The following is a 20,833-nucleotide window of genomic DNA, read 5'->3' as shown; positions in this document are numbered from 1 at the left end:
CTTCAAACTACCGCCACCACCACCTTTGACACCAGAACTGGCCCTGAGGAGGCGGCCAAGTCTCCGTCCTGTCAATACTCGAGTTTGTGAAATCCCCTCGAAGAAGCGAACAAAGCGGGGTTCGATCTGGCGTCAACCGCCTTGCAGCCAGCAGCAAACGACAGAGAATCCTGGATCGCCATCATCACCCGACTGGCCAGCAGGTCAGCAACAGAGCCAGATCATGCCGTAAAAAGAAGAGGGTCAAGTCGGCGCCGACGCTCAACAACAGCATCCGGGAATCCCTTTACTCCTACGTCCTCGAAGACTTCCGTCGTCGCATTGACGTTGCCATAACGTGGCTCACGGAGGAGTGGTATAACGACCGGCTGCGCCAGAAAACGGAGGGCGACGGCGCGCCCCGCCAATACGAGACATGGGCAGTCAAGCTCATCGACGGCTTCTCGCAGTACCTGCACGCCCAGGATAAGGTGCTGACGCGCTTCCTGGGCGAGGTCCCGGACCTGTCGCCCACGATCCTTGCGCGCATAAAGCTCATCTGCCGTGACCCCTCCGTCGTGCCGCTGGTGCTGACGAGTCTGCTCTACGTGGTCATGATGCGACCGCCGGCGAAGGAAATGGCATTGGACACGGTGCAAGACATCTGGGTCGAGTGTAAGTTTGGCCACCCGATTTTTTTTTTCATCGTCTTGTTTGTTCCAGCAATGACCACAACGCTGACCCTGTTTCTAGACGAGGAGGCACGCCCGCTGGCGAGCAAGTATTTGAACAAGTTCAGGCCGGCCTTCGTGGAGTCGGCCACTCGTGACGCGGAAGAGGCTAGCGCGCCTGTGCCGGCCCCGGTGGCGGCCGTTGCCACGTAGTGACGGCGAGCAACGACGAATGATTGGGCTTCTCATGCATTGATACGAAGATCATGCAAGCTCTGGCACGGGTCGAATGGATACATTTCAGGTGTCGGCGGGTTCCCCTCGCCCTGGGTCGCCTCGACAAGACGGGGTTAGGGCATGATCACTCGCGTGATCCGAAAACAACAATACCCCGGGAGGAAAAGTCGAAGGACAAGCATGAGCACGCAATTGGCTTTTGGCGTTTTAGTGAATGTTGCCTCTTATGGCAAGGAGGGAGATACTGGCAACAGGTATACAAATCTCGTTGTGCGGTCGCTGGTCGGAGGCTGGGCGGCAGGTGTTATCACCGCGGTCACTGTATCATGTTTCTGTAACACCAAGTATCCGGTTCCTCGCGCCCTTTCTCATCTAACTGGAGCAGGTGTTGATGGGGTCGAAACTATCATGTGAACTATACCTAACCACCGACATGTCCGCGTCCAGTTGGACATGTAAATTCTGCTGCATTTCGCCAGTATCCACTCTCATAAGCAGCGTGCAAGTCGTGTCACTGCCTAAGGATATGTGTTAAATCAAGCCTGAAGATCGTGGTCAAAATGGAAGCATAACTTCGGCCGCACGGTCTCAAAATGGAGCTGAATAGAGTAGCCATAAGTCACTGTGACTGAAAGGATACCGCATCCGTTATTCAAAAAGATTTTATTTACCACTAATCAACGACGCGCTTCAAGAAGAAAACTCTGGTGAAGCATCTTCAACTTTTATCCCAGCCGACACATATGGTCATCATCTACCATTACACTTTTTTGTCCCACCCTGCATTCATCTCTTTTTACATGCCATTCGCCTTTTCCTCCAAGACGGAGATGAGATTTGGCGTCGCCTGAGGGACGGGAACCGCCACGGGGTTCAGGGTAGGGCTGGTAGGTCGGCTCGCAATGAACTGTCCAGCAGTGTTAGCAAATTCAAAGTCCACCGATCACTGTTCACTCTTGCTCTGTAGGGCGAGGGATGGGGCTTACGGAGCTCGCCGCGCTCAGCACGGCCAGGAGCGAACTCTGTACGACATCCTCATGGACACCAACACCCCAGACCGTCTGCTTGCTGCCCGTGGGCTTGACCTCAACGTAGGAGGCGGCCTTGACACCACGGCCCTCGCCAATAGCGTGCTCCTTGTAGTCGTTGACGTCAAAGTCAATGTTCACAGCTCGCAGAGCGGCGACCATGCTCGAGATGGGACCGTTGCCGCGACCGCGCAGCTTGATCTCCTCGCCGTTCATAACAATCACGCCCTCGAAGATACGTCTCAAGCTCTTCGTGTCCTGAGTCTTGCCGGGGGGCGCGGGCGCGGGTGATTGCGAGCGATCTGGGCTGATGCTGTAGTCGACCAGGCTGAAGTGGGGGTTGTCGTTGAGGAAGTACGTCGACTCAAAGAGAGTGGTGATTTCGTTGGCCAGGAGCTCGCGTCCAAGTTCCTCGGTGCGGTTCTGAACAACTCTGGAGAACGCCACCTGAAGGCCACGGGGGAGATCAAGCTGCAGCTTGGCCTGCAGGATGAAGGCGGTACCGCCCTTTCCAGACTGCGAGTTGACACGAATAATGGCCTCGTAGTTGCGACCAATATCTTGAGGGTCCAGGGGCAGGTAGGGCATGCCGTTCCATGGGTCTTCGACTGAAAGGCCGTCGCGCTGGCGGATTTGGAATCCCTTCTTGATCGCATCTTGATGGCTGCCGGAGAAGGCGGCACAGACGAGACTGCCGCCATAAGGAGCACGCTGGTGGACGGGGATCTTGGTGCAGGATTCAACCATGTCAATGACTGAGTTCAGGTCGGAAAAGTCGATCTGTGGGCTGACACCCTGGGTGTAGAGGTTCAGGGCGAGGGTGACGAGATCGACGTTGCCCGTCCTCTCGCCGTTGCTGTTGATTGTTCAGTACTTCGTCAGATATAAGGAGTCAGGGAAGGGACGAACCCGAACAAGCAGCCTTCTACACGGTCAGCTCCAGCCATCTGGCCCAACTCGGCCGCTGCAACGCCTGTTCTTTGTTAGCGGCGCCAAAAGCATTCAGCATGTCGGGTTGTACTAACTGCATCCGCGGTCGTTATGAGGGTGCTGTCGAGCATTGTCAGTCAACTTCGTCAATAAGTTAGGAAAAAGATGACGCCATACCAGAGAAATGCAAACATCCTCCCTGTCACCAATGTTGTTGCAGAAAGTCTCGATCAAATCCGCATAAATGTTAGGTGTCGCGAGTTCGACCGTAGCGGGCAGGTTGAGAATGATCTGATCGCCCTTTGATCCGTCGGGGCCCCACGCAGCCTTCACAGCGCGGCATACCCTCACAGCGTATTCGGGGTCCGTGTCGGAGAAGCACTCAGGCGAGAACTCAAACTGCCAATTCGTTCCGGAAGCCTCAGGGTTGTCTTTGGTCAGAGACCTGACGAGCTTCGCGCACTCGACAGCAAGTTCCAGAGTCTGCTCCTCAGTATAGCCAAAAACGACTTGTCGGAAGCATGCGCTTGTCGCGAGATAGATGTGGATAATGGCGTTCTTGGCTCCGCGGACGGACTCGACGGTCTTACGGATGAGATCGGGACGGCAGGGCGACAGGACCTGGAGGAACACATCGTCGGGCACGACGCCTGGGGTTTCGATGAGGCGGCGGGTGAAGTCGAAGTCGGTTTGTGACGCAGACGGAAATGAGACTTCAATTTCCTTGTAGCCGAGATCGCAGAGCATCTTGAAGTAACGCCACTTCTCATCGCCACTCTATTTGCAACGAATCAGTGTCAGACGGCAGGAAGAATGGGTGCGCGCGAGAATCTGGCAACGCACCATGGGATCGGGCAGACTCTGGTTGCCATCGCGAAGGCAAGAACTGCGAGGAGGTGAGTAAGTTTTCTACTACTGGGAGGGTAGTATCTGGCGTACGAGAGCCATCGGGGGGCCTTCTCGATGACCTTGTCAGGCCATTGCCGGTTCTGCAGGCGAGGCGGCTGCTTCAAGTCAGTTGCGGTCCAGGTTGGAAGAACGTAAGGTTTAGTTTCGGCATACCTTGAAGGGCTTGTACTTCTTGATGGGTTCCTTGAGCCTTGTGAGGAGGGTTAAGAATGTCAGTCCGGCTCGACAATGATTTTCTATTGCATGAAGTGAACCGTTGATTGGCAGGTCGAGGAACTTACATCGTCATTTTGGAGGTGGAACGTCGGCCGATGTTTGGGAACCGTTCGGTTGGTGCGGGGCGTTTTTCGCGTGTGAAGAAGCGAGCAGTGTGAGACTGTCGCGATGGTGACACAAGAACCTTCTTCCTTCGTGTGTGAGGAGGAGGAGAAGGAATAAATATGAACTCAATGCGCAGCTCGTCGCGGGTTGTGTCGGAGTCACAACGTCAAAAGTTTGAGTCACAGAAGTGTGATGTGGGGGAGTCTCGAGGTTGGAAGTTTGGACGGTCATCGGCAATGAGGGGCACTCAAGAATGATTCAATCGCTGCACCTACGTCCCAGTCTTCAGAGTAATGGTCCATTCCTTACTCGCGGGGTGGTCCCACAGAAATTTTCCTAGCTCCGAATCCGGACTGCATGCTGAAGGCACCACCGGCCGGATGGCGGGGTCACAAAGTCAAGGTGTGTCCTTCCATTGCCGCATGGAAGCGATGACAGGGCAATGGTCAGCCTCTTTCGGTCCACCTAGCAGTTCAGATCCCATGGCTGCTTGCTTGATGGCTATGGGAATCTATTGTTGACATATTCAAGCGTCTCCAGTATCAGATACCTTCTTTGCGCATCACAGGGCCCAAGAATGCTCTGCTCGGCACATGAATCCTAGTAAGCAGAGATGAATGCTTCAAAGACTCTTCCACCTGTGCACAAGATGGAAACCTCTTACCTTCGTATGAAGCTCCAATGATGGTAAAAGAGCCACCTGCATCGATTCTCTCTTGTGGGGCCGCTTTTGAAGTCGTCTCCAGAAGCCCCCAGTTGAAGCTGAAAACGCCCCATCCCCCCTTGAGTCATGTCAAGCTTCACGCGGCTCCCATCGGTATAGTTCCTTGAAACATCTGCGAAGTCGGAATGCAGCCTTGAAGTCCAAATATGCCTTGCTTCACGACCTCCGAATGATGTTCGCTACGACATCACTGTTGAGACCATAGCAGGCGCGTTCCCTGAACATACTTCATGTCATTGAGCACTTGAAGTTGTCATGATACTTATGTCGAGGGGCACGGTAAATCGGTAATATTTCGATGAAAAGTCTGCTCAGGGCCATTTCCGCGTCGTCATCGAGAGGTTTCGTGCCATCCTCTAGACCAAGACCCCTAAAATATCTCCTCCGGAAAGCCTCATCTTGATTCAGAGTTTTGCTGCTGTCGATGCAAGATCGAGCGTGTTGCACGGAGATGGTCCAACAAGTCCAACACAAAGCCAGAATTACGCCACTGTCTGAAGAAGTCTTCAGTTGCGCTCACTGAATGGGCGTTGCAACACCATACGACAAGAAGCTGATACTGTCTCACCTGCTTGGCCTGTCCAATTTGGTTGAGGTGCTGCTTGAAACGTGACACGATATTGCAGGGTGGTGGGCCATAGTGGCGAGCTTATGCCCCGCCGGGCTCATATCTCGCCACACTCTGGAAAAATAAGGGATGCATACCGGACTTGTTATGATAGGGGGCCTTTGCAGCATGCTGGTTGAGATTTTACACATGAGGTTCGTTTGCTCCAGTCTCGATTAGAGCGACCGCTGCCGCAAGGCCTCAAGGGGTTGACTGTGGAGGAAATTGGACAGGAGAAAAAGGCGGACCAGTCGGAGGATATGGCTGTGTGGACGCCAGATCTTCCCGAAAAAGGGTCGAGGATGTTCCCGGCCTAAAGAGGCATGGGCGAGCTGAGCTGTGAGATTCTCAAACGGACGGTGCTGTGGGTGTTTATGCATGCTTTTTCCCAGCTGTAGGCGGAGAATGACTCGACAACGGGGGACGTGCTTTGGCTGCAATGGACTATGCACTATCGTCTTGGTATGGCACACTGACAGCCAGAATGAACGGGACTAGCTCAAGGGGATCTGGGGAAGAGGTCGATCGTGGCACATCTGTCTGTTTGGTGTCCCCAATTGATACCAAAAGGAGCTGGTATCCATGGTCCTGTCCGTGTTTGTACCGGCGATGGAGGGTAATGGAGGGTGGTCGGATGCTGGGACCGTGCATCAGAGTTCGATCGGCGGATTCCCTGCGCTGCCCAATGTCACTGGATGGATGGGCGTTGAGAAGACGACAGGAGGTTGGCAAGAGCGACCACCGGCCGGCAGGCGACAGGCGACAGGGGGGCTTGGGGGCCTGGGAGGGGCGGTGACGCAGCGATCTTCGTTGCTGGGGAACGCCCTGGCACTGTGCCTAGCTTCCTCTCAGTGGTGAGAAGTGGGGGGCCCAGCATTGTTAGTGGAGAGTATGCCCTGGAGGGAGACAGCGGGAAGGGGCCAACCACCCAATGACCGGGAGCTGGTCCCTGGATGCTGGTCTGCAAATCCTGGTCCGCCTGGTCGAAAACCGAACCAGCAGGCACAGTCCCGTCCATCAGCCCCATCACTCATCGTGCTTGGCTTACTTGATGCGTCCAACTCAATGCAATACCACCACACCACCGTCGACAGCGACAGGAGAGAAGCAAAAAAATCGTAAAGGCATGCACGGGTTGCGCATGTACACATCAAAGCAGGTAAATATCGCCCTTCCCCATCTGCCGCCCCTGCTCGAGAATATCCCGATCTGCTATCTTTCATCCGCTCTGATCGACTCATCGCCTTTTCTCCCCTTCAACGCTAATCCCTCTCAGCCCAGGCCCAGCAATTGCTCTTCACGACTCGATAACCCCCCTACTACTACTGTAGCACTGACCGACTTTCTTCAACCTTGCATCATATCGCATTACCTGTGCAACAGCGCTCGCTTTCCGACACGACTTGGGTACCTCAAAAAAGAGCATCGCCAGTCCCCCTTTTGATCGAACAATGAGCGATAGACATGCCTAGTCTTTTGCAAAAATACCAGAAACCCCGATGTTCCACCAAGTCTCTCGACCAGTCCGACCTCACTCCTAAACACAAAGATTGTAAGAAGGCCTTGCTACGACCTGTTCCAAAGCTCTTCTCGCAGCCTCCAGCCATCGTTTCGTTCCTTTCGAGCCTCCTCTGTCCTTTATTTCTGCATGCTGCCGTCTATGCTCTACACCACAACGTCAGCTGACATTCGTACCCCCTAGACTTCCGATTATCGTCACAATCAGATCGGTCGGCACCCTCCTCCTCTGGTGCCGCCGCCGAACCAATCCCAACACCCATCTCCAACAGCATGATCAGTCGTCGCAGCCCTTTGCCATCCAAGTACACATCACCCTCGCACGAAGACACGCAGAGAATGCAACAGACCATTCGCACGGTGCCCAGTTTCGAAACCCCCAGCGATTCCAGTACCACATCCAGCCCTCGCAACTCAGCCTTCTCTAGCTCTGTCAACAGCAACGCCAGTGCCGCCAGCATGTCCTCTAGTCAAGACAGAGTGTCCAGCGTCAAACTAAAACAAGGCAACGGCGGCTGGGCCAACAGCAACACTATGCACGACACACCGCAACGGCACGACTCTCCAAGACGAGACGACCACTCTCCAGACGATGAGCTTGCCGTGGGTGGTATGGAGAGCCCGGGACCTCCAGGACAGGCTGGATGGGACTCTACCATTGGCAAGGCCGGCCTCGGCAAAACCGGCCGCGTCATCAACAAGCTCGTTAGCGATAACGATTCCCTGAAGCGCGACATCAAAATTGAACAACTTCGTGCCGAGGAGGCCAAGCAGGCCGCCAAGCTTGTGGAGGATAAGATGGAGCGTCTCATTAGCGATTATGAGAGTCGTTTGCTTGAGGCCAATGTCAACAAGACGCTGCTTGCCCGGAAGGAACGGCAAGTCGAAAGTCTAAGCGCCACCGTCGACCAGGAAAAACGTCGAGCCGTGGATGCCTTGGAACGCGAGCGTGGCTGGCGAGATGAAATGGAGAAAATGCGCCTGACGAGCACTCGACAGGTTGATGAGGCCGGCGCGCACGCCGCCCTGATGGAGGGGCGATACAACGCCATCGCTTCGCACTGGAACAACCAAGGTGACGAAGTCAAGAAGGCTCATTTGAAATTGAGAAGCGAGATTGCCGGTCTTGTCGAGGAGAGGCGGCGCGACGATGAGAAGATCACCACACTGCGTGACCTTTGTGACCAGCAAGACGGTAACATACGAGGGCTGAAGAGACAGAGGGATGAGATTGAAGCCACATTTTTGGCGTACAAGGACGAGCAGGAGGAGGCGCTGCACAGCATCAAGACCAATGCGGTAGCCAGGGAAGCAGAGCAAGAAGCCATGCTGAAAGAGACTAGGGAAGTCCTAGCCAAGCTGAAGTGGGCGTTGAACGTCAAGGAGAATGTAGCCGGGGCGGGCTGAAGAGGCCATCCTTCGCTGTGTTCCAACTTGACCGACTACCTGCGCCAAAATGAGCGGCGACACACTACGCATCTGTACCATCTCAACCTACAAAACACCGACATGACCACCACTTCACCACGATACGAGCTTTCTTCATCGAAACAGCCCGGGCCCTACCCGCTTCTTCTCAACGTTTATCTTTAGACCCGGCCACGCGCGGCAGCGAGCGCGCATTCATGACGCTTCTGGGGTTGCAGTCGGTCCCTGCTCGAGGACAATACAAATACACGGCGGCTCTGGATAGGGAAAAGGGGTTATGTACATTCCGGCAACCCCCTTTAGTTTTCTTACGGGCGGCGTTGGAGGCGTTTTCAGCCATACGGGGACACGCCTCTGGCCACGATGATATCAAGAATGAGAATGATTTGTTTGTCCTTTTACATGCTTGTTCACGGCGATTGAGATGGCTATTTGGCGGCCGACGAGAACTGAGTCTGATTGAATCCCTGGTCAAGGGCTGGAGGCACTCCCTTGAGCACTTGATATGAGCATCTTCACCTGTGTTTTGGTAGATCCTTAAGCTCTTGCTTCTACTGCCAGGCATTGTGATCCTTGACGCATCATAAGAAGGGTTTCAGCCTGGAAGCTTCTGAACATCGTGGCCAACCCCTGACCCGTGTACACTGCAGGTGGCCGCACGCCGACGCCACTGTGCCTGCCTTACCGCCACCGCTCGAGCTCCAGGTGCCTCGCACGGCTGCCTGGCACAGCTCCTTCCTAGTTTCCATCGGTTGATAAGCACGCGTAGGCCACCCCATTTCCAACAAGGGCCGCTACAGCGTGACGCATGGTGTAGCGGTCCTAGAGGTCACCCTAAACAAATACCCAATATCACATGCCTCTAAATGTGAGGGCGCGCAGGCCACGGAAGGCGCGTAGAGGAACCACCGGGTTCGAGACGGATACCCGTCGAGGAGAAATCCTTTTGCCTCGTCATTCTGCTTCTTCTTCCTCATCTTCTTCTCCTTTTCTGCAAGGTAAGGTAGGTGATATTGTATCCTCATTATGCCGCTTTTTCACCATTCCGCAACCGTGTATTTAACCGCCTCAACATGACTAAATCTGGATATTTTCAAGGAAACATATATAGACTGCCTATTACGACAAATCTCCCTCTATTGCGCCTGACTATGGGTACTCCCGAAGGCTAGACTCGGTCACATTGAACTTGGCCTGCGCCATCAAAAGCTTCTCGCCGTCCATGTCAAACACCACGTATGCAGACTGCAGCATCGGCAGCCCCATGACGGCCGTGTCCTGGCTCGGGAACACGGGCAGCACGCACTGTCCCGGGCGCGCATCCTGGACGAGCTCCTGCGGCACGACGAGCGTGTCCATGGGCGCCCTGATCGTGATGGCATCATTATTGAACCTAAACACCATGGCGCTATCGGCCGTCAGCTTCTGGCAGTCGATGAGCCCGAGGCCGTCTTGTTCCGAGAAGGTCGTGCCCAACGCCGTGGCGAGCATCTGCATTGAGGGGGCGGGTAAGAGGATAGAGGGAGCCCCGGTATCCATCAGGGCCACGGGAAGGCCGTCTCGAGGTGTGAGGTCCGTAGTGGCTGCTGCTGTCCGAGGTGCGCCGTTGTTGGTGGGCGATGAAGAGTTTTTCCCGTTGCCGCCGCTAATACCCGTCTCCATGGACACAGAGCTAAAGTTGATCACGAAGGAGGGCAGGGCGCCGTCGTTCGTTCGTTCTAGAGGCACTTCCTGAAGCTGGCCCTCGAATTTGGCAGTGTCGATGCCTCCGTAGATGATGGAACCCGTCTTGGCTCCTGATTTTACTCGTCAGACGTTGTCGGGCAGACATGAACGGCATGGGCCATACTTACGAACATCATTGGTGTAGACGCTGAAGGCGTTCGACTTGATCATACCAATCTCCTTCATGTGCGCAGGCAGGTTTGGGTATAGATTCGCAAAGTTGCCCGCCTGGCGCCTGAGCTTCCTGCCCTGCTGAGGCTGCGTAGGGCCCACGGCCTCGCCTTGGACGGGCCCGACGCCAAAGACGGGGAACAGCGGCGCATCGGGCGGCAGCGAGCCGCTGGTGAAGATGCCCACCGTCGTGCCCGTGACGGTCTGCCCGTCCATCGCTAGATCGAGCGCCGCAAAGTCGCCGTTGAACTCAGCGCCATTGACAAAATTGGCTTGCAATGTTAAACCCTTGACGCGAGCGAGACCAGCCGGTGTGTCAAAGGCACCCGTGACGAAGCCAGATGCCGAGGAGTTGTCGCACTGCTGGGCAGGGTTCTGGCAAATGGAACTGCCCTTCTGGGGAACGATGATATCGCTGCTACCCGTGTCGAAGAGAGCATTGATGGTTTGGTTCTCAAGCGAAAACTGGACAAGAGGGATAAAGGGGCCTGACGCTTGCGACTTGAAGTGGATGAGGTCTGTCTGGACAACTTTCGGGTTCTGTTGTGCGTTCGCGAAAGCGAGCAGAAGGCAGAGGTACGATATGGAATACATCCTTTGTTTCTGTGCAGGCGGCAGTTAGGCTTCGGTTAGATGTTGGTGTGATATCCTCGAACTCGCAAACCGGCTGGAACGTATGGACATATGAGTTTAAATGTCCTTGTCGTTGAGGCCTCGAATGTCTGCGCGATCACACTGCTACCAGGACCCTGTATGTTCTGACTACAAAGATCAAGCGGGAGATACAACGATGTTTCGCGCTTGGGACTTCGTGCACCTCGTTGGCGTCGGAAAGGTTGAGTCCGGACATCATCTTCAGAACCGTGCCTGGCATGAGAGTCAGTTCTGGCACAGAAGCGAAAGGCTGTCCCCTGTCATCAACACGGCAGGTCCGACTTGCCGTCTCCCAAACGCACAGAAACCCACTCCCGGCAGTTTAATATGCTTGAAGCGTGACTTGGTCATGCCACGCACACCCACGGCCACCCGAGCCTTCAGCTTGATGGGCTTTCATCGGGCTGGTGTGATAATGCCGGAGCCGCCCACGTCCAGCCTCTCCCAATGGAATTGCTGCGTTCGGTGTCTGGCCATTATGCTGGTAACAGGCAAAGGTTCTGGAAGAGCAGCTGACGTGGCGAACCCGAGTCGTCCCAACCTTGAAACGTTCTTGAGGTTGCCTGACCAGATGATGTGCATGGTGGGTGGAACATGGGGGATGTCGAAATCTTGCTGGAGAAACTGACAAGTTACGTATCGCCCACTGTTGGTGTAGGGCTGAGAGCTGTCGATCCAGGGAAACACCACGTCGGGACCATAAGATCTGAAACAAGCCAACAGCATCGCCAGTGACACTAGCGCAGGGCAGTCAGCACAGCACCCGTCCCGGCCACTTTGAGAGGGCATGAATGCCAATTTTTGGGCATCACGGCTAGGAGTAATTAGTTCTCAAATAAGTAGGTGGTCTCTCTTTGTTTGTGCCGAGTGCCGAGTGCCGAGTGCCCAAGCTCCGAATTCGTCATGTTAACGCTCCCAGGTTCAAGGGCCGCCGACAAAGTGGATATAAGGTCAAAGTGTTCCTCTCCGTGGGCCGCGCCGAAGCACCGAATGGGGCCCGTGGGAAGGTCCGGTTGCCGAAGGGCGCATCGTACGAGCGAAAGGGCGCGATTGATCAATCCGATCTCATCAGCAGTCCCTTGTTTGCTCAGCAATCTGGCAAGGTTCCAGGCAACCTTCTAATCTTTAGCATGAAGATGTATCAGATCCTCGCCCGCTACGGCACAATATTGTAGCACTAAATATTGATCAGAGCATGATATAGTATTGCTACCATGTTTGACTTAGAGGGCCAGACGCGTCGATACGTCTTTTGAGAAGTTGAATCTTCCTTGGATGTGAGCTTAGCTGGCTGTTTTGAACAGTCTCGATAGATGGTTGCAGTCACTACCGACCTAGGTAGTCAGGTACTACATGTCTAACTAGGTACCTTCTCTAAAGAAAAATATGGTACTTTACCTAAGATACCCAGGTAGATACATAGATATCTAGGTAGGTAGGTAGGTATCCAAACTTAGGGGCTTGCTTTCAGACCCCCTCCTCACGGGGAGGCACGATACAGCCCTCGCCTGCCGTACAACGAAAGCCCGCGATACAGCAGACTGCTGCTGCCTGCCTTGTGATCTGGTCTTCATTGTTCCCGTATTGCTACGTTCGATGCCTAAGGTACCTTGCCTCAACAGAAGAAAGACACTTGACATCTATCTGGTACAAACGTCTTTGGAACAAGGCTGCCTTTCTCTGGGAGCCGTCTCTTGTGTCCTCCCAGGACCTGGTGCCTCTGTAATCTACCACCCGCTTCAGCATGCGTGCTCTGATCTGAATTTCACACCATATCTCAAGAACTCACGCCTGTCAGGCAGTGCTCTAGTGAACCAATCTATCGTACCGCTTGAGCATCTTGGACAAGCTCTGCACGCAGCGTGTACTCGCCTTGACAGGGCAGGCAGCAGTCACGACGCCCTCACCAAGAGATCGCATGCCAGCTAACAACGCGTTTGCGGAAATTTCCACTCCGCATCTCAACAAATAAAGGTTCGGTCAACCCCACCAGCTTCTTTCCTACCACTGTTTGATGTGAAGAAACACGAGAAGGGGGATTCGGTAGACCTCAGTACGAAACAGACTCATCGAATCACGCATTATCGCGAGATCAAATTCTCAGTGTTTGGTCATGGTTCCCGCCACAATGACGGCCCTTTCGGAGGGTCTAGTCATGATCAACCCTGTTCCCTTGCCCTCCACGGCGGCCAGCATCATCAAGGAAGCCAAGGAGCGTTCTTCCGTCGTAAGTCATGTCCCAAGCTACCAGTTGCCGGTGACCTCTGGATCTCGCGTTCTGCGTAAAATCCATGGTCCTCAAAATGCATCAGTCACTCATACCAAAGTCGTCCACAGTTCGCAGAGATCCTTTTCGATCCTGAGAGCAGCTGCTTCAAGATTATTGCTTACGAGAATAATATGGATGCTGTCGTGTCCGAAGTCCTCAAGTTGGTGAAGGACAATAGATCAAAGCCCGGAAATTTTGTCAAAGACCAAGAGAAGATTGACTTTACAGAGTATGATCATCTCCGGTATCCAGAATCCTTCGCTGTTATGCCGTTCCGCGCGATCAATCGCGACCTTGCCGTAATGGACTACCCAATCAACTTGGCCAAGATCATGAAGACCCGCGGCTGGAGCCAGTATGAAGGCTCGGATCAGTTCCAGAGAAGAACTGGCTGTACCATCTCATCCAACCTCGAGGGCACAACCATCTACCTGGGTGCTCACGAGGAGAAAAAATTGCAGCTGGCTCACGAGACGCTCCGCATTATCATCGAGGACACCGTACGTACTATTGCGAGCAAGAACGACAAATGTTGAATCCTAACAGCCTTTGAGGTGAAACAGGTGCAGCGGGAGCGCAAAGCCGAGCTTCTCAAGTTCGATTCCACTGCTGATGTGACCACGAGCGTACCAACCAAGGTTGCTGCTAGCTTCTATCACAAGGGTCACAATGGCCCACTTATCGACTTTGAGCAGGATGATGCCCCGGATACCGCCACAACCAACTGGCTTGAGGACATTCAGCGAGATGGCGCAGGCTCCTCAATAATGATCACGGATGCCTCTGTCGGTGCTCCGTCTGAACAACTTGACACTGTCAGTCAGCTTGCTCACAAAACGGAAGATCTGAAAATCGGCCGCTCCAAGCAGAAGCAGCACGGATTCAAGAACCAGACGCCAAAGAGAAACAAGAAGTGGGAGCCAAAGCGGACGCCCGAGGAGCAACTTCAAGGTGCACTCAACGATCTCATGAACGGCAAGGACGTCGCCCGCTTTCACTGGCCAGGGGCCGGCGTTTCGTATAACCACGTTAAGCAGGTTGTCGAAGCGAACAAGGACGCTGCCAAGTCAGATGTACACCTGATGGATATATGCACTGAGGACCAGGCAGCATTCGACTGCAACTATGCTGGCCTTGAGAAGCTAGGTCAAGCGAACCAGGCTGCTCGCCCAAAAGCCGTACCTGCCAGTATTGGGGATACAAATCTGATAGATATTGCAGACAACGCAAGCAACAGCAACTGCGAACCGTGCAGGCAGGCTGCGGTTTTCGATGGCCCTGTGCCAGATGATCTCTTGGATTAAGAGGTCGTTCCTCGCGTCACCTTATCTTCAGGCACCACTGGGCGATGGAAAAGCGAATTTCAGCGTATGATGGGTCGCTGTTGGCGGGAGGCTAAGAAATACATGGCCTTTCCTCGGGGCGGATGAGAAATAAAGATGATCGTATGACCAGTGTGCTACCTCGATGTGAAAGGTCGTTGAATTTAACGTGATGATCGACGCTCAGTGGGGGGCCCGTACGTAGCCAGCGGCTGCGGATTTTGTTTGGCCCCTGGAAACAACCAAAATACCCCTCCACCAAGAATCACAACTTCATCCACCATCTCACTAACAGCCAACAAGAGTCTGAACACCATAATCTGACGGCCACGCTCTGAATAGATTCAACAAGCAGTGCCACACAGTTCACCGTCTACCTGCATAGCTTCTCTCTTGAATCGTACCAGTCAAGCACGCTCGCCCACCGCGGCATCGGCAGCGAATCCCGCCCAAGATGGACCCCGCCTACCAAATCCGCACATCACCCTCTAAACATCGCGCCCTGCACGCAGCCCGCGCCCTCACCCCAGGCGCCCTCATTGCCGTCTTTCCCTCTCCAACCGCGCGCTCTGCCACTCCCGCAGCCTCCTCCTGCCCCCTCCCGTCGCCGGCGCCGGCAACCCTCGTGGTGCCCCCCATGGTCGCCCGCACCACAATCTGCAGCAGCTGCCTCGCGACGCCGCCCTCGCCGCGCCGCTGTACAGCCTGCAAGGCGACGGCCTACTGCGACGCCGCGTGCCAGAAGAGCCACTGGTCGTCCGTGCACGCGCGCGAGTGCGCGGCGCTACAGGCGGCGGGCGGCGAGGGCGCCGTGCCGGCGTACGTGCGGATGGCGATGCAGGTGCTTCTGTGGCCCGAGAAGTTCGCGGCCGTCGAGGCGCAGCTGGACGGCAATGTGGACAGGTTCGAGGGGCGAGCGGAGGCGTGGGCGGGCATGGAGGTGCCGGCCAAGGTCGTGGGGGGCTGGGTGGCTGCTGGGGCGAAGGGGAAGGGGAAGGGCAAGGGCAAGGAGAAGGCGGTTGAGGTGACGGAGAGAAGGGTCGTCGAACTGCTGTGCAAGGTAGGATTCTTGTCTTGTTCTCTGGGCGGACGAGGTGCTCGGAGCTCTGTTGGCTGACGGGCGCAGATCAAGACGAATGCGTTTACGAGGAGCGAGGCTGGAGAGGGGCTCTTTCTGGATACGACCTTGGCCATGGTGAACCACTCTTGCGTACCGAATGCTATTGTCGCGTTCAGTGGGCGAAGAGCGTTTCTCCGCGCCCTGAGAGATATCAAGGAGGGGGAGGAGATCGAGATTTCGTATATTGGTATGTATTATCCGTGAAGCCAAGCTGTACATGAACTCACGAGGACAGACTGCACTCAATCCCTCGAACATAGGAGAAAGGCGCTTGAGTTGTATTTCTTCCAATGCGTCTGTATGCGATGCAAGGAGGACCTAGACAACTACCAGCTCGCCGCGCGCGCGCCTACTTCAACCATCAAGCTCAACAGTTTCAGCGTTGTGCCAGCCCCACACAAGTATCGCGAAACTCACGGGGATCTTCAGGGCACCGCCCAGGCCGCCGGCCGGGAACGAAGGGTCTACGGAACTCTGCCCTCGTCGAGAGACTTCCCGTTGCCCGAGAGACGGCGCCAGCTCATCCACTCCTACGCCTCGGCCACGAATGGCGACTCGGACAGGTGGGCTATCGAGCCGACGAGCTACTTCCTGCAAGAAGCCTTGACCTACTACAAGTCTGTCGACAAGTCCGAGGCCGCGCTGGCCGTTGCCTCGCTGATTGCCGTCGAGAGCGATCCCTACAAATACGTGGAGCCCTTCCACGTCCAGAGGGTCCAGGGGCTGATGGGCGTCGCCAATATTCTTTTGGGCATCCCCCCAGGGGGCGACGTGCTTCCCTCGTTTGCCCGAAAGATTGGGAAATACACCGATTTCCCGGCTGCCAAGTCTAGCGCCCTGACCAACGTGGACTACATGTCTCTTTGCCAGATGGTGCTGGTGCTCGTCGTCAAGTGGGCCCCGCTGGGACACTCTCCGGAGTGGGAGCTCTTCCTCCTGTACCGAGAGCAGCTGCAAGAGATCGAAGCGCTCCCTGGAAGGGACCGTGAGAACGGCATGATCAGGGCATGGGCTTCCGACCCCAGCCAGATGGCACAGTTCTTTGACTTCGCTGTCGTCAAGCCGATGGCGTTGCTGGCAGAGCTGGGTAAGGCAGTGCTGGCGGTCGATTTTGCCAAGGACAAGAACGTCTGTAATTTTTGAGCCTTAAACAAGTCCATCATGGGAAGGCGTGTATATGGTGTCGTAACACCTGGCCACCCCTTTTGTTGGCCTGCTTGTCCCACAACGTCTGCACCGGGCAATGGTTGCGATTCTCCCACGAGGCACGTCCGATGTAGATGCATTGTCAATAAGTCATCTGGCTGACCGGTGAGTGTCACGGGGAGTACTTCTCGTGGTAGAGAGGATGGGATGTGACAAGGACAACGTGCGTTTGAGTGGGCTGACCGCCGCTCATGAATTTTGCAAGGCATCTATCTACCTTATGCTGCCCTTCGTTTCCATCTTCTGGCGACAGACATGGAGGGACCCGAAAAGCAAAGACAAGTTCAATGTCGAACGCTAGGACAGTCAAGGGTTCAGATACACGTAGTGCTTGTCAGCTGAATGGCTTGTAAGGGGGCATCAGAAGAGGCTTCTGGTGAGGCCATGCCCCATACCGCCTCGAGGCCCTGGGTGAAGTTGCATGAGAAGGAAGGCGCTAAGAAGTGCGCTAGAAGGCTGCACACCCCTGCCACCTGCCTCCAACTGGATCTGGGTCAAGAATAAGCAATCGCATCCCCTTGTTGCCCGTTGTACCTGCACTTTCGTCACCGCAGAAAAATTGCCCGTGCCTACCTCAATTTGTATCGTACTTGCCTCCCAAAAACATCCTACAACCTGCAACAACCACATGCGCCAGCCTTGCCCTCAACACCCATGAGGCAGCCACTGCTCTAGCGACTCCCCGTCTCCCCTCGACTTCGCGCCCCACCATCATGGGCAAGAACAGAAAGCAAAAGGCTGAGCGTCTCCAGCTCGAGGCACAAGCTGCCGCTCAAGCTGCGACAGCAGCTCTGAGCCCTGGCGGTATCGCGGACAGCATCGCCCAGCTCCAAGCAGCCGCCGCCGCCGCCGAGGCTGAGGCTGAAGCCAGCAGCAAGTTGCAAGGAACCGCCTTGGCTCGCGAGAGCTCTGACCAGAGTGCAAGTAGCGGTACCAGCCTCAAACGTGCCGCGCCCCACGACGACAACGATGGGGACCAAGACGGCGGCGGATGGCAAAAGGTGGAGAGGTCCAACAAGAAACTGAAGAAGGTGCCCAAGGAAGGCTCTTCCTCCTACCCCTCGATCGCTTTCGCCTCGTCGGCCAAGCTGTTTTCCAAGATCAACGTCTCCCAGCTACGCGACCTCTGCCTCTACATCTTCGCCGACGGTCCTGCGCCAACATGGATCGCCGTCCAACACCGACCTCAGTTCCGCAAGGTTGTCGTCCTCATGATACCTGGCCTCGAAGAAGCCATGTTCACCGGCAAGGTGGACTTTGGCACGTACAACTCGGCTTCCACCAAGGATGAGGAGCGGACAATCACGACACCCGACGACTTTTACCCCCGCCTGCTCAAGTCCGACTACCTCCCCCCGGTGCTGCAGCCGTGGCTCGACATGTTCCCCCATCTGTGGCCTGTGAGGGCGCCCGGCGACGACAAGCATATGAAGCTGCACTCTCCCATGGGCACCTTCCTGACGGCGCCCCTCGCCAAGACCAAGGACAAGGGCGTCAAGCCCGCCAAGGAGCCCAACGGCTGGAAGAACGAACGGACGCGCATCACCGAGTTTCTGGCCTCGGTTGATGAGCTCGAGGCCAACGGCCACCTTATTCATCCGGCCCTGATCGACGATGAGGCCAAACGCGCCGCGTTCAAGGCACCTGACGGATGGGTCGTCACGAGAGTCGACAAGCTCGAAGACGCTGACGTGCCCGAGGCAGAGGTCGAGCAGGGCAGCGTCACAGCCGGCCGGGAATGCTTGGCTCTGGACTGCGAGATGTGCATGACAGGCGAGAGCGAGTACTCTCTTACCAGGATCAGCGTCATCTCCTGGTCCGGCGAGGTCGTCATGGACGAGCTCGTCAAGCCCGACAAACCTATTACCAACTACGTCACCCAGTTCTCGGGCATCACCGAAGCCATGCTTGCGCCAGTCACAACAACACTGCGCGACATTCAGAACAAGCTCCTCGACCTCATTACACCACGCACCATTCTCATCGGACACTCACTCGAGTCTGACCTCAAGGCTCTCCACCTCTCTCACCCTTTCATCGTCGATACATCCCTCATCTTCCCCCACCCTCGCGGCCCGCCTCTCAAGTCTTCTTTGAAGTGGCTTACGCAGAAGTACCTCAACCGCGAGATTCAGCGCGGCGGAGCCAACGGCCACAACCCTGTGGAGGATGCTCGCGCCTGTCTCGACCTGACTCGTCAGAAGTGTGAAAAGGGCAAACTCTGGGGCAGCTCCGATGCGCAAGGCGAGAATCTCTTCCGCCGGCTCGCACGGGCAGGCACATCCTACAAGGCACAGGGAGGTGATGCAGCGCAGGGTGGTGTCGTCAGCGGCAAGACAAGCGCCGCCGTTGACTGGGGCGACCCGTCCAAGGGTCCTGGCGCCGGTGCTACTCACCAGATCGGCTGCCGTTCCGACGAGGAAGTCACTGAGGGCGTCATCCGTGCCGTCCAGGGCGACCCCGATGGTGCCGTGATTCGTGGTGGCGGTGTCGACTTTGTTTGGGCACGAATGCGCGAGCTCGAGGCGCACCAGGGGTGGTGGAATCGCAACCGCGGCGAGAATGGCGGCATTGGGCCGCCCGACGTCGAGCCCGAAGCCGCGCCAGGCGATGAGAGGCCGCCCCTCGAGCGATGCCTTGCGCGCCTGACGGAGAGGCTAGGGCGCATCCACGCGGCTCTACCCAAGTGCACGGCTTTCATGGTTTATTCGGGCTCTGGCGATCCGCGCGAAATGGCGCGTATGCAGGCGGTTCACGCACAGTGGCGCAAAGAATACAACACCCCGGGTAAGAAGTGGGATCAGTTGAGCGTCAAGTGGACAGATGCAGAGGATCAAGCGCTCAAGAAGGCGGTCAGACGGGCGAGAGAAGGACTGGGCTTCATCTCGGTCAAGTGATCTACGGGCTCAGCGGGTGAACAAAAGAAATTGCTGTAGTCTGGCCCTACAGGCGTGAGAGGAGGAAGAGGGTCTGTAACCGGCCATCTCTGCGACGATACCCTAGGTGTGGGCTCAGCCGGCTTGGCTAGCCTGTTGATTTTCTCTTGCTCCTGGTGAGTGGACTATTCAGCTGAGCATGTATCTCTCATGATGCACCAGAGGGTGGTTATGATCGGACAATGACATTACGATCAAGAATCTGACTCGGTGGTGACACAAGTCCTCTGTATCCTGTCCAGTCTTGGACTGTTTGACATGCCCCTCAGATGTACGATATTCCTTGTGATTGCAACAAGCCGAAAGAATCGAGGGACCTTGGTATCATGTGAATGGCTCGAAAGAATCGTCTCGGATGTACTTGAATGATTACTCGTTGCACCGCTTCGTTTTACATTGCCCGCCAGCACAGCACATCTCACTTTCATCCACGGCTTGACTGCACTTCCAACCAGGAAGAGACCTTGGCATATTCGGCCTTCTAGTGGCTTTCCCGCCCGGTGTGACCAATACCCCTAGGACAACAGAACATAGCCAGCAGATCTCGCCATGGAGGCAGAGGGCGGAATCAGCCGCAGCCCCCAACAATCTGTCCCCCAACACCGAGAAGAATGAGGCAAGACAAGGCGAAGCAAGGCAGGGCAAGGGAGTAACGGCAAAGTACCACGGCACATGGCACGGGTGGTCCCAGGCGCAACACATAAATGCGGGATCTCCGAAGGGGGGGGAGGGGGTGTGGGAGAAGCAGAACGATCGGCGAACTGATCTCAAGTACATGTGAGAAACGTCCCGCGTCGGCGGTCAGTCGTTGGTCTGGCGGTGAACCAACAAAACCCCGTGCGAGAGAGAAAGACAGAGACAGACTGTGTCTGTGCGGTACCTCCATCAATGCGTGTTCCTGTCTCTCTCTCTCACACACACGCATTCATGCCACTCAACTACCGAGACACCTTGCCTCCCCGATCTTTTTCGTCGGAATCCGCGACTTGTGTTTCAGGGAACCGCTGCCCGCGAGCCGTCCCCGAGAGACACCCTGCCGAACAACCGAAGATCAAGATGTCTCGCAGTCGAAATGAAT

General features: G+C 55.7%; 8 protein-coding genes across 8 annotated transcripts; 6 read left to right on the top strand and 2 right to left on the bottom strand.

The window, feature by feature from the left end:
* Positions 1-617: 617 nt before the first annotated feature.
* VDBG_06143 (conserved hypothetical protein) lies at positions 618-863 on the top strand (the record flags this gene model as incomplete). Its single annotated transcript, XM_003003655.1, has 2 exons — positions 618-654; positions 733-863. 2 exons carry the CDS (start codon positions 618-620, stop codon positions 861-863), a joined length of 168 nt encoding a protein of 55 aa, XP_003003701.1.
* An 820-nt stretch (positions 864-1,683) lies between these two features.
* VDBG_06142 (2-isopropylmalate synthase) lies at positions 1,684-4,151 on the bottom strand (the record flags this gene model as incomplete). Its single annotated transcript, XM_003003654.1, has 8 exons — positions 1,684-1,794; positions 1,874-2,771; positions 2,845-2,939; positions 3,023-3,622; positions 3,689-3,731; positions 3,785-3,849; positions 3,908-3,944; positions 4,036-4,151. 8 exons carry the CDS (start codon positions 4,041-4,043, stop codon positions 1,684-1,686), a joined length of 1,857 nt encoding a protein of 618 aa, XP_003003700.1.
* A 2,494-nt stretch (positions 4,152-6,645) lies between these two features.
* Positions 6,646-8,331, top strand: VDBG_06141 (conserved hypothetical protein; the record flags this gene model as incomplete). Its single annotated transcript, XM_003003653.1, has 2 exons — positions 6,646-6,958; positions 7,109-8,331. 2 exons carry the CDS (start codon positions 6,871-6,873, stop codon positions 8,329-8,331), a joined length of 1,311 nt encoding a protein of 436 aa, XP_003003699.1.
* Positions 8,332-9,501: 1,170 nt separating this feature from the next.
* On the bottom strand, positions 9,502-10,842 carry VDBG_06140 (aspartic protease; the record flags this gene model as incomplete). The annotated part of the gene is made up of 2 exons (XM_003003652.1): positions 9,502-10,148; positions 10,206-10,842. The coding sequence occupies 2 exons, from the start codon at positions 10,840-10,842 to the stop codon at positions 9,502-9,504; spliced, it is 1,284 nt and encodes a 427-aa protein (XP_003003698.1).
* Positions 10,843-13,030: 2,188 nt separating this feature from the next.
* On the top strand, positions 13,031-14,475 carry VDBG_06139 (predicted protein; the record flags this gene model as incomplete). Its single annotated transcript, XM_003003651.1, has 3 exons — positions 13,031-13,129; positions 13,240-13,671; positions 13,726-14,475. 3 exons carry the CDS (start codon positions 13,031-13,033, stop codon positions 14,473-14,475), a joined length of 1,281 nt encoding a protein of 426 aa, XP_003003697.1.
* A 472-nt stretch (positions 14,476-14,947) lies between these two features.
* VDBG_06138 (conserved hypothetical protein) lies at positions 14,948-16,756 on the top strand (the record flags this gene model as incomplete). Its single annotated transcript, XM_003003650.1, has 3 exons — positions 14,948-15,553; positions 15,620-15,800; positions 15,849-16,756. The coding sequence occupies 3 exons, from the start codon at positions 14,948-14,950 to the stop codon at positions 16,754-16,756; spliced, it is 1,695 nt and encodes a 564-aa protein (XP_003003696.1).
* Positions 16,757-17,532: 776 nt separating this feature from the next.
* VDBG_06137 (RNA exonuclease) lies at positions 17,533-19,716 on the top strand (the record flags this gene model as incomplete). The annotated part of the gene is made up of 1 exon (XM_003003649.1): positions 17,533-19,716. One exon carries the CDS (start codon positions 17,533-17,535, stop codon positions 19,714-19,716), a length of 2,184 nt encoding a protein of 727 aa, XP_003003695.1.
* Positions 19,717-20,024: 308 nt separating this feature from the next.
* VDBG_06136 (predicted protein) lies at positions 20,025-20,536 on the top strand (the record flags this gene model as incomplete). Its single annotated transcript, XM_003003648.1, has 2 exons — positions 20,025-20,076; positions 20,211-20,536. 2 exons carry the CDS (start codon positions 20,025-20,027, stop codon positions 20,534-20,536), a joined length of 378 nt encoding a protein of 125 aa, XP_003003694.1.
* Between the last annotated feature and the right edge of the window lie 297 nt (positions 20,537-20,833).

The sequence above is a fragment of the Verticillium alfalfae genome, genomic scaffold, assembly GCF_000150825.1.
Source record: "Verticillium alfalfae VaMs.102 supercont1.7 genomic scaffold, whole genome shotgun sequence".
In the NCBI taxonomy this organism is placed as follows: domain Eukaryota; kingdom Fungi; phylum Ascomycota; class Sordariomycetes; order Glomerellales; family Plectosphaerellaceae; genus Verticillium; species Verticillium alfalfae.
Note: the sequence above shows the minus strand (reverse complement) of the source record. Positions and strands in the feature narration are given on the sequence as shown.